Raw genomic sequence first — 15,867 nt, 5'->3', positions numbered from 1 at the left:
AGACCCTTCCCCAGCTCCATTAGTCTTCCCTGGATTCACTCCAGCCTCTCAGTGTCTTCCTTGTAGTGAGGGGCCCAAAACTGAACACAGGATTTGAGGTGTGTCCTCACCAATGCTGAGTACAGGGGGACAATCACTGTCCTGGTCCTGCTGGCCACACTATTGCTGATGCAGGCCAGGATGCCTTTGGCCTTCTTGGCCACCTGGCACACTACTGCTCTCTAAAAAGGCTGAATGCCATATCTATTACTATATCGTGCAAATTCAGCATTAAAAAGTCAGAGTTGTTTATATAAATATTAAATTTGTCTCATTTTGACCATGTCCACAAACACTTTTTATGAATACTGAGTGTAAGGGAGCCAATACAAAAGCTTTTCAGAGGAAGCTTTTAATAAGATTGTCTGAAAAGCGAACCCTTAACAGAAAGTGACAAGGAGAAAAGAGAAGAAATTCTCTGAATATCCCATTTGGGACTGAGTGCTTATCAGAGATATAAGCTCTGGAGCACAGGGGAGAAATAGGAGATACTTGACATTGACGTTTGCAATTTATTCTCATTGAAGTCCTAAAAACGCCTTCTAAAACTCCTGAGCACCAAAGCAATGTCAAGAAAAACCAAACACTGTACATGTTTTCACTGATATGATTAGTAGCAATATGTTGCATTCACACAGCAGTTTCAGACCTTAGGGTGCTCCATTCTATCTCCTTTTCAAGCACACAATGCACTGGCTTGCTCTACTTACTAGTAGCAGTAGCAGGACAATATCAGGATTATCACAGGCACAGGCTACATGCATTGATGTCCAAAAATCCTCATCTTGATGATTTACATTCACTCCTCTGTCAATTAGAATTTCTGCAGCAAATGCATTATCGTAGCGAGCACACTGGAAGAAAAAAAGAGCAGATTAGGGATGGTGTTTTCCTCACTGTACAACTAAATTTGTTACATACAATTTAAATTGGGCAGATGACACATTGCAGTTAAGCTGCTGTGTTTGTAGGGAACATCTGAGGAATCTATAGAAATAATTGTGTGGAGATTTCCAGTTCCATGTGCATGACTCATAGAATCCCCTATTTCCTTATGAAATCTGCTGAATCTACTATAAGGATGAGGCTTTTCTCCTGTTCAATGCTGCCATTCCAAATCAGTGCACAGGCATCTGTGCAGGATCATGAGTAGTGGTATCTAAGTATATGTGCACCCACACACACATATGTCCATGCATACATGAATTTCTGCCTTTTATGCAGTTCAAGGTAATATACACTCCTCTTCATACACACTTCTATTTCCAATCCACTAACTATACTGATTCCTGTTCGAGCCTCTCTGCCAGATGAATACTCTGCACACTGAGAGTGCTATTGTGGGGTGGAGGGATGCACATGTGTATATGCATGCATGTGTGTGTGTTTCTATACCTTGGTCATGGTCACAATTTGGGTAGAGAAGAAGAAAATGGCCTAGACATTATGTTGGCCTTACTCCTCTGTCACATCTATGACTTTTTATGCATGAGGTTATGGATGATACCTTTAAAGGCAGTCAGGGCACCTCAAGTTAAGATCCTGACTCTGGCCTCACACACAGTCTCAGTGACTCTTTAGAGAAGGAACCTATCTCTTTCCCCATGGGCGAGAGGTTATGGGGGGACTAATTTTAATCTGGCATGGAAACCAGGATACAAAAGGAGGTGCGGAAGAAGGAAAAGTGTAACTGGATTTTACTGTGAAGTCAAGATACAGCTGAGATATTCAGCAGAATGCAGCAGCTGCATATACCACTGCAATCATAAATATAGATAACCCAGAAGATTAATATTAAATTCTATCAGGATAAAAACCAGTCCCATCCTAAACGATTTCCAAATACACTGACCATTAAATTATAGACCAGAAATTAAATTCTGATTTATTTCTTTTAGCTCGTGTAACTTATCCAGCAGCTCTAGTAACAGTTTTGTTTTGTTGCATTGGTATGATTCATTGTATCAGTACACCTGAAATCCAGCTGTTCTGTGCTGAAATTTAACAAATCAGAGGTAAGACATTTTATATTTCAGACCAGCATAATCTAACACCAACCATATTTTCAAGACATTGTTAAGCAAAAAAAAAAAAAAAAAAAAAAAAAAAAAAAAAAAAAAAGCAAAAACAAACAAAAAACCAAAAAAACACCCAAAACCAACCAGATCTAGAGATGACAGGTATCACTGAGCCATTTTGCATATTAATAATAGACATAGAGTCTTTGGTGATTCGTTCCAGCTTAGATTTGTTGCTGCTCCTTGATTCTTGTTTAATAGATTTTGTGAAATAATTGCACAAGCTCTGCTAAGGCTCCAGAATAAAACTGTGACACACGTACTTTGTTATAAGGGTGGGGGTGGGTGACTGCCTGTGTGAATTGACCTGACACCATGTGCTTTGCACTGCACGGGCAGCTCAGGCACCTACTCACTTTTTATTGTACTTCTCCTCTCACGGAGCCTAAAGAGAGTTCAGTGAATATTTCTGAAGTTCCCATAGCTTGCTTAGATTCAACCATATTGGGATACTCTCTACACAGACAAAACCAGAACCTTTATCAAGTGTCACATTTGTGGAGTTTTTTTAGAATTATATCACATTTTGGAAGTTAACAGATATGAAAAACAGAAAATGGAATTATATAATGAATCAGATTTTAAGAAGAATGTCAAGATATATATATTTTCCATTCATTCTGACACAAAAACGTTTAGCCTAGAAGTGGAAAGAATAAAAACCAACCTCCCCTTTGGACCAAGCAGCTTCACAGTTGTAAAACTAACACTTAGAATGGATCTGAAATGGGCTTTAAGAATATAACAGGTCCATGTTAATTACTAGTTTCAATTCTTGCTGGAAAATAAGTTTGGCTTATCTTGTTTTCCTCTATCATGATTCTCCTCTCCTGTCTGTACTGCTCCCAAATCAGGGTCAAATCTGAATTTCATTGAATTCAGGTTTGTCTCTAGCTCCAGTAGGATGAGCATTTTCCTGTAAATCAATTGTGAGTACTTACAAGTAACTCTGACTAAACTGAGGCAGTAGGTTACACGTGGCTCTCTAGTGCAAATTTCTTACTGCACAAAGCTTTCCTTCCTTTGGAAGCATAGGTGTGCCTGTGAAGCAGCAGGCACCAGTTGAGAGATAATGATTGTGACAGTGAATTGGGGTGTGATGCAGATCAAGAAACCTAAAATGGCACAGTTCAACTGCAGATTTTATCTGCAGTTAAAAACTGTGCATCAGCTAAACTAGATAAAGCAACTTAAAATCCCTGAATTTGAATGTTTCTTTCTTTTATTTTAAAATGCCTGATACTTATGTCAAATCATCCACACTCAACATAAAGATTGTCTCCTAGGGCTTTTGGCATGGGCTAAGATTAGGGATGCCTCTGTTTTGGGAATCCCAAAAATAACATTTCATTTGGACTGCATTTTTAAAGAGTGGTTGAGCATTTAAACAGCAGACAAATAGGTGGAGAAGAGAGAAGAGAATTAAAATTTTCTCTCCTCCAAATAAGTACTGCACTTTACTTTGGTCTCTATTTCCTAAAGTCCTTGGTTAAATAGCACAGCCATGGAGGATGGAAAACAAAAATTAATTACATAATGGAAATGCTGTATCTTGCAAGATCATGGCCACAGGTGTGTTGGAGTCCAGTAATATTCTTTCTCATGAATAAATTACTGTATTTTGTACTCATACTATAAGAAATGTAATCCAGCTGTTCTAAAATGAAACACTCTCCCAGCAGACTTTTTGTTACTTTGCTCAGTTGCATTTCTTTCAGCCACAGTGTGCAACAAAGTTGGATCCAAATGTCTTAAAATAGTTTCACAGACAGCACGTCTGCAACTGAAGCATCACAGCCCAGGATCATAAGATGTAGGAATTATTTCTGAGTTTTTCGACTGGCTTCAGCAATACCAAAATTCTACTCCTATGATATTTTGTGTCTGCCTGTCATGTCCTTACCTCTTGTTTTTACTTTCATTATTATATAGAAATTGTTTTTCTTTTATCTTCTTGTTACTTAATCTGAATTGCTATGGAAATAATGATAAACTAAATGCAGATAATGTGTTAAATATCCATATGTAGGAAACTGGTGCAAGAAAGTATCACAAAAACAAAAGAAAAATGCTAAATCATGGGGGGTTTTTTCCTATAGGACCTGTGAACCTTTGAGCCATATAATTCTGTATTTGGAATCAAGCAGTCCTTCCTTTGCTCTTTCTTGCTGCACAGATAATTTATAACTAAAACACTTTATTCTCCTTTGTTAGCTACCATTCTACCACTATGACATGATCCATTCTTTTGTAAGCAATTTGAAAATGACCATTTATTTAAAATGAATAGTTGGATGCAATCACAGCCATGGTAGAGCTCAGTGCAGATTAAAAAAACTGCTAATCCTTTCTTTTTTGGATGAAAATCTGCTACTCACTTTCCCACCTTGTTTATCCACATCACTAACAATAATCTTCAATCACTCTTACCAGATGGAGCAAGGAGCCTCCTGAGGAAAGAAGCATATGAGGGTCAGCACCATCCTTCAACAGCCATAGGACTGAAATATCAAAGAAAAGAGGAACAAGAGTTAATATACCTAATATAACAGCAGTACACTTAATTCTGAACTCTTAATAGGCTGATTCTTAATCATCTCCATCAGGGGATTCAATAATATATTAAAATTTCTTATGTAACTGCAAAACTATCTTGTCAGCATTTTTCATCTCACCTGTTTTAATAGCTAAGCCTGTAAAGCAAAAGACCTTTGATAATCAACAGTAAATATCAACAGTACCAAGGACTTATCAAGTGTACAGATGAGCATGTCAGTTTTGTACATATGAGAGGTGAGGGGAAGACTGGAGGAAAAAGCCATGTCAAGGTCACAATCAGTTTATTTGGGAGCAAAATCACAGTTAACTGGTTTTATTTTACTTTTGAAAGATCCCATGCAATATATTGGCTTTTTCAGTAAATACTTGAAACTAGTATTCATAACTGATAGCACTTGAAATTAATCATCATACCAAAGCTAAATGATCTGCACTCAGTTTAACCTTTCCAGTGCATTGTCAGATCACTGATGCAGCATAATCGTTAAAACGATATTTGGAGCCACACTGTACTCCCAGTTACATGTATCAAACCCCTTTGAAATGAAAACAGGCTTATAGGTGTAGGCAAACTCACAGCCCTTCACATTGGTGCTCACTGAGGTGTGAAAATTCAGCACTTTTCCCCATGGTCTTTATTGCCTTTATAACCTTTTCAGTCTGAATCAAAGCACTGACTAACTCACAGTGCTCGTTCCTTGAACAGACCTGCCCAGCAGCAATGCCTGGCAGTACCTGGGGACTCCACACCAGCATTGCAACCCTGTCTTCACCAAACTGGCATGAAAAACCCTTTTAAAAGGCCTCTCACCATGAGAATAGCTGCCAATATTATTTCCTGAGTAGGAGCACAGGTAGCTCTGTCTTCATCATCTGGAAATCTTGAGCTTAATTCTTAGTTAAGATCTGGGATGGACTTGTGCAAATAACTGCAAAGAAATTTTAAGCTGTGAATGGGTTCCACTGAGATGTCTGTCCTACAGGATGGACAGAGATTTGTCTCAAGGCTCTTCTGTGAATCTGTCACCAATCTCATGACCATCACCTCTTTCTTCTCTATACATTTTCTGTATCTGTTTCCTTTCTCCCAAGGATATATTGAAATTCCATTTTCACTGTACATTTAAAGCAGATGAACAATAAAAAGTGAACCATTCCTTTCTGCTCTCTCAGATACACAAATCTCATACTGAAGCACACACTTGTCCTCATCCAGAGAGACCATTAAAAATAGGGGTTCAGAACTAAGAGCCTTTCTCTTTTTAATACCTAAATTTCTGACCAAATATGGAGATGCTCTCTCTACCTCAGGTTTAAAGTGAGTAAAGACTTATAAATCCTCCTTCCTTAAACAGGCATACAACTACACCCTCCTCAAGAGTTAATATTTCCAATGTTCCTATGTTATGCCATTTCTTTAGTAGGGTGAAAAATATTATTTCCATATCACAGAATATTTCTTAAGGCTCTGAAAAGAATTTCATTCTTCCAATTCTATCATAATTTCAGCTGAAGAAATTAACACTCCAAAGTGTTCCCTTTCCTCCATCCCTTGTTTTCCAGGGAAAAAAAATCACACATCATGTGGTGGCAGAGCAAGCACACTGTGGGTTGGTGGCAGAAGTCTTATATTGACTGGGACTGAGATGAAACAGCATCCTCAGTCTGTGTTTCTGCAAGATGGGATAAGACAGGTAAGGAGTTAACCAAAGGAGTCTCTCCCCTTACCCCATTCACCAAGGGACTTACAGACTTTTACCTCTGGCTAAATAACACCAGCAAAAATCAAATGTAGAATTTCTTGTTGGGTCACTGAGATGAACTCCATCATTTTGAGCCTTGGGATCACCAAAAGAGACTTTAGGATAGGTCCTTCTATGCAAAGACAGAGGATGAAAACTTCTCTCTTTTGGCAGAAGGAGGACACATGGAAAGGTCAGTGGGTTGGGAAACTGCATTTCTAACTATTACACAAGAATTTCATCTGGAGCCTAAAACAGTAACCAAGAGACAGAAAGAAACTCCAGCTACTCAGGTATAAAAATATGGGCAATTTTTTTGGTATCTTCCTCCCTCCAACACCCAAAGACTTGGTTCTCATAGAGAACCTGTGCAAAGTAATGTCTTTCCAGGTCCATTTTGCAACTCCTTGCAGTTGAAACCAAAAGAACATCAGACCATTTCTAGATCTGAGTTTGAAATCCATTAGAATTAATTGGCTTGCCTTGATTTTTTTTCTACCAGCAGAAATGTAGACCAAGATTACAGCATAAAGAATTAATATGTTAACTCTGATCTTTAAGTAGAATATTAAATAATTGTGACCATAAACAAATTACTGAGTCACAAACAAAAACATTAGAAAATGTGGATAAAAAATCAGTAGCTTTTTTTCTTTCTTTTGGGTCTGGTGCCTTTTTCCTCATTATTGCACACAGCTTGATCAGTTGTTCAGGAAATTTGCATCACACAGACTAGCAGGGCAAGATATGCAAACTCTCCTTTCAACTGGGCAAAAGTCTGTGTCCTGAATCAGGATTATGTGCTACATGCCTCTGTATTTAAAAATAAGTAAAAAAAAAATCATTCCTTGAATTTATCCCCTTTGCAAAACACAATTAAAAAAGAAAATCAAGAAAAGAAGATCACAGAAACAAATCCCCCTTCCTACTAGACAATTCACTTAGATCATTTACTTAAGACTTCACTTGTTCATATTGTCCTTTTGATAGAACTACTACCTAGAAGTAGTTAGACAGTTAATATACTAGCTACTGCTAGTAGTTTGGGATCTAATGCCCTAATGAGGACAGAAGGTAATATAAAACTCTATTCAAGAAATGCTAAATATCTCTTAATTAATGCAATTTTAAGGAAACTTCCACAAGACTTTTTTTTACACTTGTTTTACTTGCAATCTTTTGTGTAAGGAAGGTTTACAGGAAAGATGAAAAGATGAGACTAAAAACTGGCTTAAAAGTAGGAAACTGTCATTTGCCTGGAAAAAAAATCAACCCCAGAGTAAAAAACTTTCAGCAAACTCTGAAACCCTTCCTGTGTGTATAAAAAGGTCCATCCATTCTTTGATATCTTTTTAAATTGACACACAAAATTATTTACAACGTAGAATAGAATTTCATACCTAATTTCACATCTAATAAAGATGTTTTAAAAGCATTGGTTGCATCGAAGTCTCATCAGAAAAGAGAAGTAATAATCAATGGCGCTTTGTACATATCCTCAATGTTGTAATTTTAACAAAATTATTCCAGAGAGCTGAATACCTTTTCACTTTCCATTGATTTTATTGACTAGATTATGACTTATAATACAGCCTTACAATGCAGTACAGTCATTACTGCTGTGCTGTTACCAGGCACAGGTCTTGTACTAACTTTGCCTGTGGAACTAGGGCTGTAAGGCTTTACTTTTTCTGGGCTTGTCTTGACTTGCTTTGAGCTTTTAGTTGTTATAGCAACTGGCTGATGACAAGGTGACAATAACCCAACACAGTTTTGGTTAGCTTTTTTGTAACTGTGGTGCATAATGCATTAAGGATTTTGATATACATGGTAGCAACTAACATTATAACCACTGCACTGTGGTTATAATCCAGCTATCCTGGCATAAAGAGCTATCTGTGACTTTATGTCTGCTGCCGACAGAAGGAATACTGATCTGAAGTCACAGATCAATATTTCAGAGCCTGAAAGGTGAATTCAGAGGGCTCAGGGCTGTCATTATCTCACCAGGTATCTGCTACTGATAGCAACACAAACTTAGGAACTGGGCAGTGTTGCATTGACAGCAAACTCAGCTTTAGTAGTAACAGAGCAGACAAAAATAAAGGCACCTAACATATGTAAAACCTAACATTTGGTCATCTACTGTACTGTATAGAATGTACCAGTGTATGCTCCTATTAACTGTTCCTCTGGGGAATAGCAGCCACCAAGTGTAGACTTTGTTTCTGTTAACATCTATTTTTGCTCTCTTTAGCAGGAATAACTGCAGCTGGAAGGCTTTACTTGTTCATGATGTGCATAAATACGACTTACTGCTGCAGAAGCATAGCTAAAATGCTGCTGATTCTGGAATGGATTGTCACATTCTCCTCCTACCCCAGGCTACATGTTTTTGTCACTTGGCACACAGCAAAGATTAGTTTCTCAGCTAGACCAAGGATCAGGGAACGTGGTGCTGGGTAATGAGTATGAACAGGGAGAATGGTGTAGCCACTGCTTTCCACCAACAGCTGAGAGAAGTTTGGGCATAAACTGACCATGAAATTGAATCACAACAGAAGTGATACTGAAAGATGTGCAACAGCGTCCTTCCACTCCTTCCACTTCCACCAGTTAAGAGACATGTTTTTTCCCATTATTTCAGTCAGATATTTGGTCCACAGCTGGTATCTTATACTCTGTACAGATTAATCACTTAGAATCCTCTCCACATTCATACCTCTTTAGTTCTCTTTTCTCATTCCTCAGCAGTCACTCCGTACTTTTCAGCTTGTACCAAAGGTGTTTATGAGAAACCTGCTACACAATTCAGCTACATGTGAGAACAGATGAATGCCAGTGTCTGGTAATTTCTTAATTATAGCACCAAATGAAATAATGCAAGATGTCATAAATGTTTGGTTAATGTAGTAGAAAAAATATTTACCTTTTGCCTTTGCTATGAGTAGTTAAAAATAAAGTTTTTTAATCCAAGTACCAATATTGGTAATTTTATAATTCTTTTATGGTGCCTTGTTTACGTAACAAAGACATTTGCTATCACTAGTGCAATGTCTCAGGCTTTCCTTCAGAGCAAGCTTATCAGTTGACAGTGTTTATTCAGAGCAGTCATGCCCTTAATGAGCTTTGCAAACAACTGATTTGTAATCCTACTGCTTTTTACATGAAATATATCCAGAGCTCATTGGCAACATCTGTCAGACTTGTTCAGATCTACTCATTTTCAGGAGAATTCCTGGAAATAAATTCCCATCTTTGCTGCACAAAGATTAAAAGCAGCAAACCATAAACAAAATATTCACATTTGGACAGATAAGTGTGCCATTCACAGACTTCAGAAATGAAGAGAGGGAAATTACTCTTTCCATACTGGTTGAATTTGAGAGTACTAGCCTTGCATATCCAAGCTATAATGCCCACTGCTAGAACAGAGCACTGCTATGGTCAGGGCTGACATTTCCATCCTCCCTGTCAGAGTTCCCATAGTTGATAATTTTTTTTTTCAGGTAGCCAGGAATCATAATACCATGACCCCAAAGCAAATGGGTCATTGATTCTCTTCTGAAATTAAAAAGCATGTTGTGAAACATCAGGCTGCTTTCTGTGCTCCACTGGACAAATATTTCCTTTAAAAGAAACAAACCAAGCCACCAATGAAACAGACTGACCCAGGTAGTCCTACAGCCTCCCTCAGCATCTCTCCCAGCTTTAATGCTGGAAGATCAAAATACATGGTAGCTCTTTCCCATACTCTCTTTGTGGAGAAATCAGTCAGACTTCAGCCTTGGAAACAGCTGAGGGGCTTGGTCACTCAATGTGGCAGAAAACTTCCAGCAGCACAGGCAAGCACATGACAAGTCCCTTTTTTGAGCCCGGTCTTGTGCCACTTTCCCACCAGGCCTTGTGCCATCAACTGTGGAACTGTGGCACTCAGGCACTCTCCTGCCCTGGCTGCTTCCTGCCATGCACTATCATGCTGGAGGTGGAGGGCACAGCCCTCCTGCTACCTCGGGTGTCTTGAACTGGAAAACCATATGGAAAATAATGGTTATGTTGAGCCACACACTCACTAAGCCAAAGTCCAATGAGATCCATGAGGAAAGTCACAGTTCTCTCATGGGACAGACATTTCTATCATTGTAGATACAGCCACAATAATTTATGAGTTAGGGACTACAGTTATTCAAGAACTGATACATTTAAAACTTTTCCTTCAGGCAAATTCCCCCTCTTTCATTTCTGTGTACATTAAGTATATTGCAGTCTGTGTCTCCACTGGAAAATATTAAGTCCACAAACCCAATGGTTTAAAAATCCTAGTGTGTGCCTCTTACAATGCCCAAGCAGTGACAAATTAACCTACCTCCTTACACAAAAGTGACAATGGGCAGCAGTCAAAGGTAACATGCTTGAGTTGTGGTGTGGAAGGCAGAAAAGTGGTGTAAATCAGTAATTTTGAGAAGACTGGAAGTAGCCATTCAGTTCTGTGGCCCAAAGACATTGCTGCAAGTGGCACACCCAGGATCAGAAAGCAATCATGGTGAACTGTGGTTTTGCCTTCATTTAGAGATTTGGCCAGGCCAGAGGCAGAGCACTGTTGTGGTAAGGTTTTAATTGCTAATAAAACTGTGATTTTATCTCATTGCACCTAGAACCTGTGTATATAACAGAGGTATTGCTATAATCATTCAACACCACCTTACAAAATAACACGTTTAGCTAAAAATACTGGGTCTATCATAACAGCTAATAACACAGCCAGAGTTTTGCCAGGACAGCTACTTCTGGGGACTAAATAGCTATGTCAACAAAAACTGGTAGCACAGACCTGACTGAATCCAGAATGTCTATTAGTGAGATAAAATTACAATAAAACAAAGCTGAGTTTACTGGAAGTTGAACAGTCTCAAATTAACCTTAGGGAAAAGCAGCTGATCATAGAGTAAACCTAAACATAGCTTTTCTTAAAACTCTCACTTCCAGCTAGTTAATGAGATTTATTTATTTCAAGGTTATGGGAAAAAAAAAGGAATTGAATATTTTAGCATTCAGGTCATGTATTTCATTATTTACACATACTTTATCTGTCTCTCATGTATGGATTCTCCTGGAGTTCCTTACAAAAGTGACTAAAACCAATAAGAACTTTATCATCAGGCTACAGTCAAGTATTGCAAAAGCTCACAACTCACTAAGTTCACCTTAGAGATATGTTTGAAAGCTCTTTGAATTACCAGAATAATTTTTAGGCCAACTTTTCAGTTACAGAAACACATGATCATACATTCAAATGTTTGTACAATTGAGTAAAAACTGCATCTCTTACATTCAAATGTTTGTACAATTGAGTAAAAACTGCATCTCTTACAGCATTTTACTAAAGAAGTTAAATTTATTTTAGAATTTGCAAATTTCCAGTTCTATAGTCATTAAATGATAGGCACTAAAACACACATCAGCAAAATAACTCATTCTGTGGTCAGTACCTTAATTTGAAAACCATTTCCATACCCATGTTTTTCCTTAGTTGTAGCAGTTACAGAATTTGCATACAATGCAAATTTTCACCTGAACAGACTGTACACCCCCTCTGTTTCACCAACATTTATGTTGATCCTATGCCAACGCTACTTAATTGGCATAAATCAGATTACTGCTGACTTATATTCCTTATGAAGCAAAAGTCAGTCCCTCTTTAACTCCCACAACATGCAGAGCAAGTTTATGCCAGCTGGCTTAGAAGCCTTGTAAGCAACTCATTACAATTTGCATTAGAGATCTTCAAGGGTAACAGACTACTATCCTGCTCAGCAGCTGCTAAATGGTACTAATTACCAGCTGTGGAGCACTGGCTGTTAGATCCCGTGTGTCTCCTGGCATTCCCAGGGCATGCAGTGCACAAGAAAGCAAACTTAAATCAGGCAGTACAGAACAAACTAGGGGCATTACTGATCCATGCATTTATCCAAAATAGTTGTGTGTGTGGCATATGAGTGACCAAAACTATGAAGAAAATGTGTAGCTCCAGGAATATCTCACCACTTGACATCTGTGGCTCAGGCACCACCTTTCACAGCATATGAAAACCAGAGCTGCTTCCCTCTTGCTCATGCATTAATTCACACAACACTCCTGCCCTGATCTTTGCATAGCAGTGCCACATGTCACGCTGCTGGGATGGAGAGTTAAACCAGCTGAAGACCAACCTTATGAAAGGCAGTTTCCAGATGGTTCATCTCCCTGCCTCATTCCAAAATGAGCATAAAGATGGGAGGACAAAAGGATGGGACAGGACCAGAGCCAGACAGAAAGGAGAGCAGCCAATGGCAGCCTCAATTTTAGCTTAGTTTCAAACTGTGTTAGAAGCACACTTTTTAAGTGTCATTTGGCATTAGAAATATCCTTAGGGAACTATGAAAATCAAGTCAGTGTTTCCAAGACATCTGAATGTTTCCTTTCTTTCTCTGCATCAGCCTCATCAGCAGTGCACCTGGAAGGTGAATTGGTTTAGAGAGGTGACACAAAATTTAGCTGTTGATTCTAGGGGGTGATGCACTTTCTTTTGGATCAGTTTCCTGAGCTGACTCACTCTGCAACCACACAATTGCTAAATCTGATACAAAGAGCCTGCAGTAAAAATGGTGGTAGGAATAGCATCATAAAATCATGAATGAAATTTTCTGAATTGGAAAAATATAACATTGACATAACGTCCAGCTGGGGCAGTGGGACAGGCTCCAGCTGCCTGACCCTGTCCAGCTGCCCTGGAGTGGCATCCATGCTCCCAGTGGCTCACACAGCAGCTGGGGGCAGCTGGCTCTCACAGTGCCCTTACAGCATTTACCTGTATTTAATAAATTTTGAACAAACTATCACTTCCAGCAGGATTTCAAGTCCCTTCCACACTTTCATATGTTTCATGGCAGCAAAGTCAAGTCTTTGCTGTTTTACCTTGGCACTTTGAATGTCCACATAATTAAGTTTTTCTATCTAAAATCCTCTTTATCTATATATGTCGTTTTACAGCACATTAAAACTGGTGTTCTATGAAATACCTTCTGGTTGGGACACATCCTGCTGTATGGTAAACCCTGAACTATCAACACACTTCAAACTACTGCTACCAGCATCCTCTGTCAGACATCTCAGAGGCGCTCAGGAGATGTGAAGAGCAATGGAGAAACCCCATGCACAAATGAAATCATTCCCCTCTTCACTTTTACAGAGTTTTAAGATAGACAGAGAGCAATTGGATTTTGGTGTGTTCATGTCACACATTTTTCAACAATATCAGCATTCATTCACAGTCTTTTATGGTTTGCCAAAACCAACTGAGAACAACATATTAAACTTCTTAATGGCTCTTTTCTACTTCACCATGCACACCCTCACCTCCCAATTTATTTTTATTTTTTTAACACAATTCATGAGGTTTGCAAAGACTTACAACTCTTTGTACATATGGACAGAATGACACCTCCTTTTGGAGGTGATGGAATAAGATTTGCATTCTTTTTCTACTCAGAGATGGAATCACCACATCCAGGAAACTGAGCTTCTGGAGAGGCAGTGTGAAGCCCCTCCTACTCTACTAAGAATTTATGACTGAGAAACTGGTACAAGAGATCTGGAGAGATTATCTGTACTGTTCAGTCATGATCACTGCAGGAAAGCACCATATGGGGTCCTGTCATGAGTCTCCCATATAAACATGAACACAAAAACCATTGCATGCTGCACAAATGTTTCAGTTTGGGTAAACTCATCACATATTACCTCACAATTCTATTCAGCACTTACTGAATTGATTGCAACATGATGGTTACCAAGTCCTTCTCTTAACCTGTGCACCACATATAGCAGATATGAACATTTTCACATATTGGTTACATGAAAGGCTTGTGCCTCAAGTCTTCAAAGGAAATAACTATGTCTGTGCACTGAGCTCAAAGATGACTTCATTTCTTATTACTTGTTTTCCAGAATTTGATTTGGCTGAATTGCTGCATTCTTGAAATGAATGATATTGTCACTAAAGGTATTTCAAGCTGATATACCTGCTGATGACCAAGTCTTCTTCAGTCTTTTCTGATTTTTCACCTCTTTCCATGATATGAAGAGTCTGACAGTTATAGCTAAACCTCTCTTATGTTTTGTCTCCCAGTCTGCAAGGAATTCTTTCACACTTGGCAAACTCACAACATTTCAAAATATAACACAATGTTTTTAGTCCTTTTTCAATTCTTACAAGGGGCCCCAAAAATAACTTTCACACTTGTCTGCTGTGTATTCTTTGTGGAGTCTAGAAGTCTTCTGTCAGTAGTGACTACAACAAAGGTGCAACCAAAAGACAACTGTTAAATGTTCTAATAACACTAAGGGACTAAGGGTCATGTTTTAACTAAATTTGTTTTAATACATTCTGGAATCATTATCATTCTCCCTGATAACTGATGGGTGACCTGGAGGTCCAGCAGGGAGAGCAAATTCCCACAGACAAGTCCAGACAGGAGACATAATCTCTTGCAGTCAGGGCTGCTCTGACTGTACAAGTGCAGCCTCCTGGAAGTCATCCTGCTTCCACTCCCTCACATCCTACAGCTGTTTCTGGAGGCTTCCAACTCCAGTACATTCTGGCTAACACCTTCATTTTCCCACACCAATAACAGCAACAACCACCACTACCAATATGCCAACAACAAAAAACAGTTGAAAAATAAGCAATGAATACATTATCACCCCAAGAACAACAGTTCATGTGTATAAAGCCAGCACAGAAGGAAAGAGCTATCCAACTTGAAAACTGTGGCTGACACTTAAACCACCTCAGAATGAGCAAGGGAAAACATTTCCACGTATCTGCTTTGAGATAAGGCTGTCAGACTTGGGCAGCTGAAGATTGCAGTGATGTAGACTTCACTTGATTTCAAAGTTCAGTATGAAATGCAAAAACCACACTGGGACACTGGGGACTGAAGGACAGATTTATAACAGTCCATCCTAAAGAAATGTGCAACCAAAGAGACAAACTTGGAGCACAAACCATTCTGCATTCAATACCACCAATCTTACAGACAGCTAAATCTACATGCCAATCTTACATAAGGTGAACATACACGGGGCTACCAGTGAAGCATTTGAGGATCTAGGGAACATAGGAGGTGATGCATGACACACCCTCTGCCTCCTCTTCTCTGATTCCAGTCAGCCACTAGAATAGCAAAATTATTATTCCAAAGCTGGAGCAACGAACACAAAGCAAATATTGCTTTATTTATGTTTTACTTCATTTTTTACAGGTATGGATTGCCACTAAAGTGTGAACTGGAATTACAGGCCAGCACGGAGAGAAGAAAATTATACTCACACAGTACTTGGTATAATCACCTCTTTTTTATAGTTTGTGGAAAGCAAAAATCTGACAAAAGCTGATGGTTTAATTTGGC

The 15,867-nt window shown here is 38.8% G+C and overlaps 1 protein-coding gene across 4 annotated transcripts in view; it reads right to left on the bottom strand.

Moving 5' to 3' along the window:
- Positions 1-15,867, bottom strand: part of MYO16 (myosin XVI) — a 358,619-nt gene that overhangs the window by 235,297 nt on the left and 107,455 nt on the right. For all 4 annotated transcript variants that reach the window (XM_030948473.1, XM_030948456.1, XM_030948465.1 and 1 more), the window contains exons 3-4: positions 4,548-4,618; positions 750-893 (exon numbers count right to left, since the gene is read on the bottom strand). In XM_030948473.1, coding sequence (XP_030804333.1) covers positions 750-893; positions 4,548-4,618 — 215 coding nt within the window. The remainder of the gene's footprint in view (positions 1-749; positions 894-4,547; positions 4,619-15,867) is intronic.

This window comes from Camarhynchus parvulus, chromosome 1 (assembly GCF_901933205.1).
Source record: "Camarhynchus parvulus chromosome 1, STF_HiC, whole genome shotgun sequence".
NCBI classification, from domain to species: Eukaryota; Metazoa; Chordata; class Aves; order Passeriformes; family Thraupidae; genus Camarhynchus; species Camarhynchus parvulus.
The sequence above is the reverse complement of the archived record's forward strand: the minus strand, read 5'-3'. Positions and strand labels throughout refer to the sequence as shown.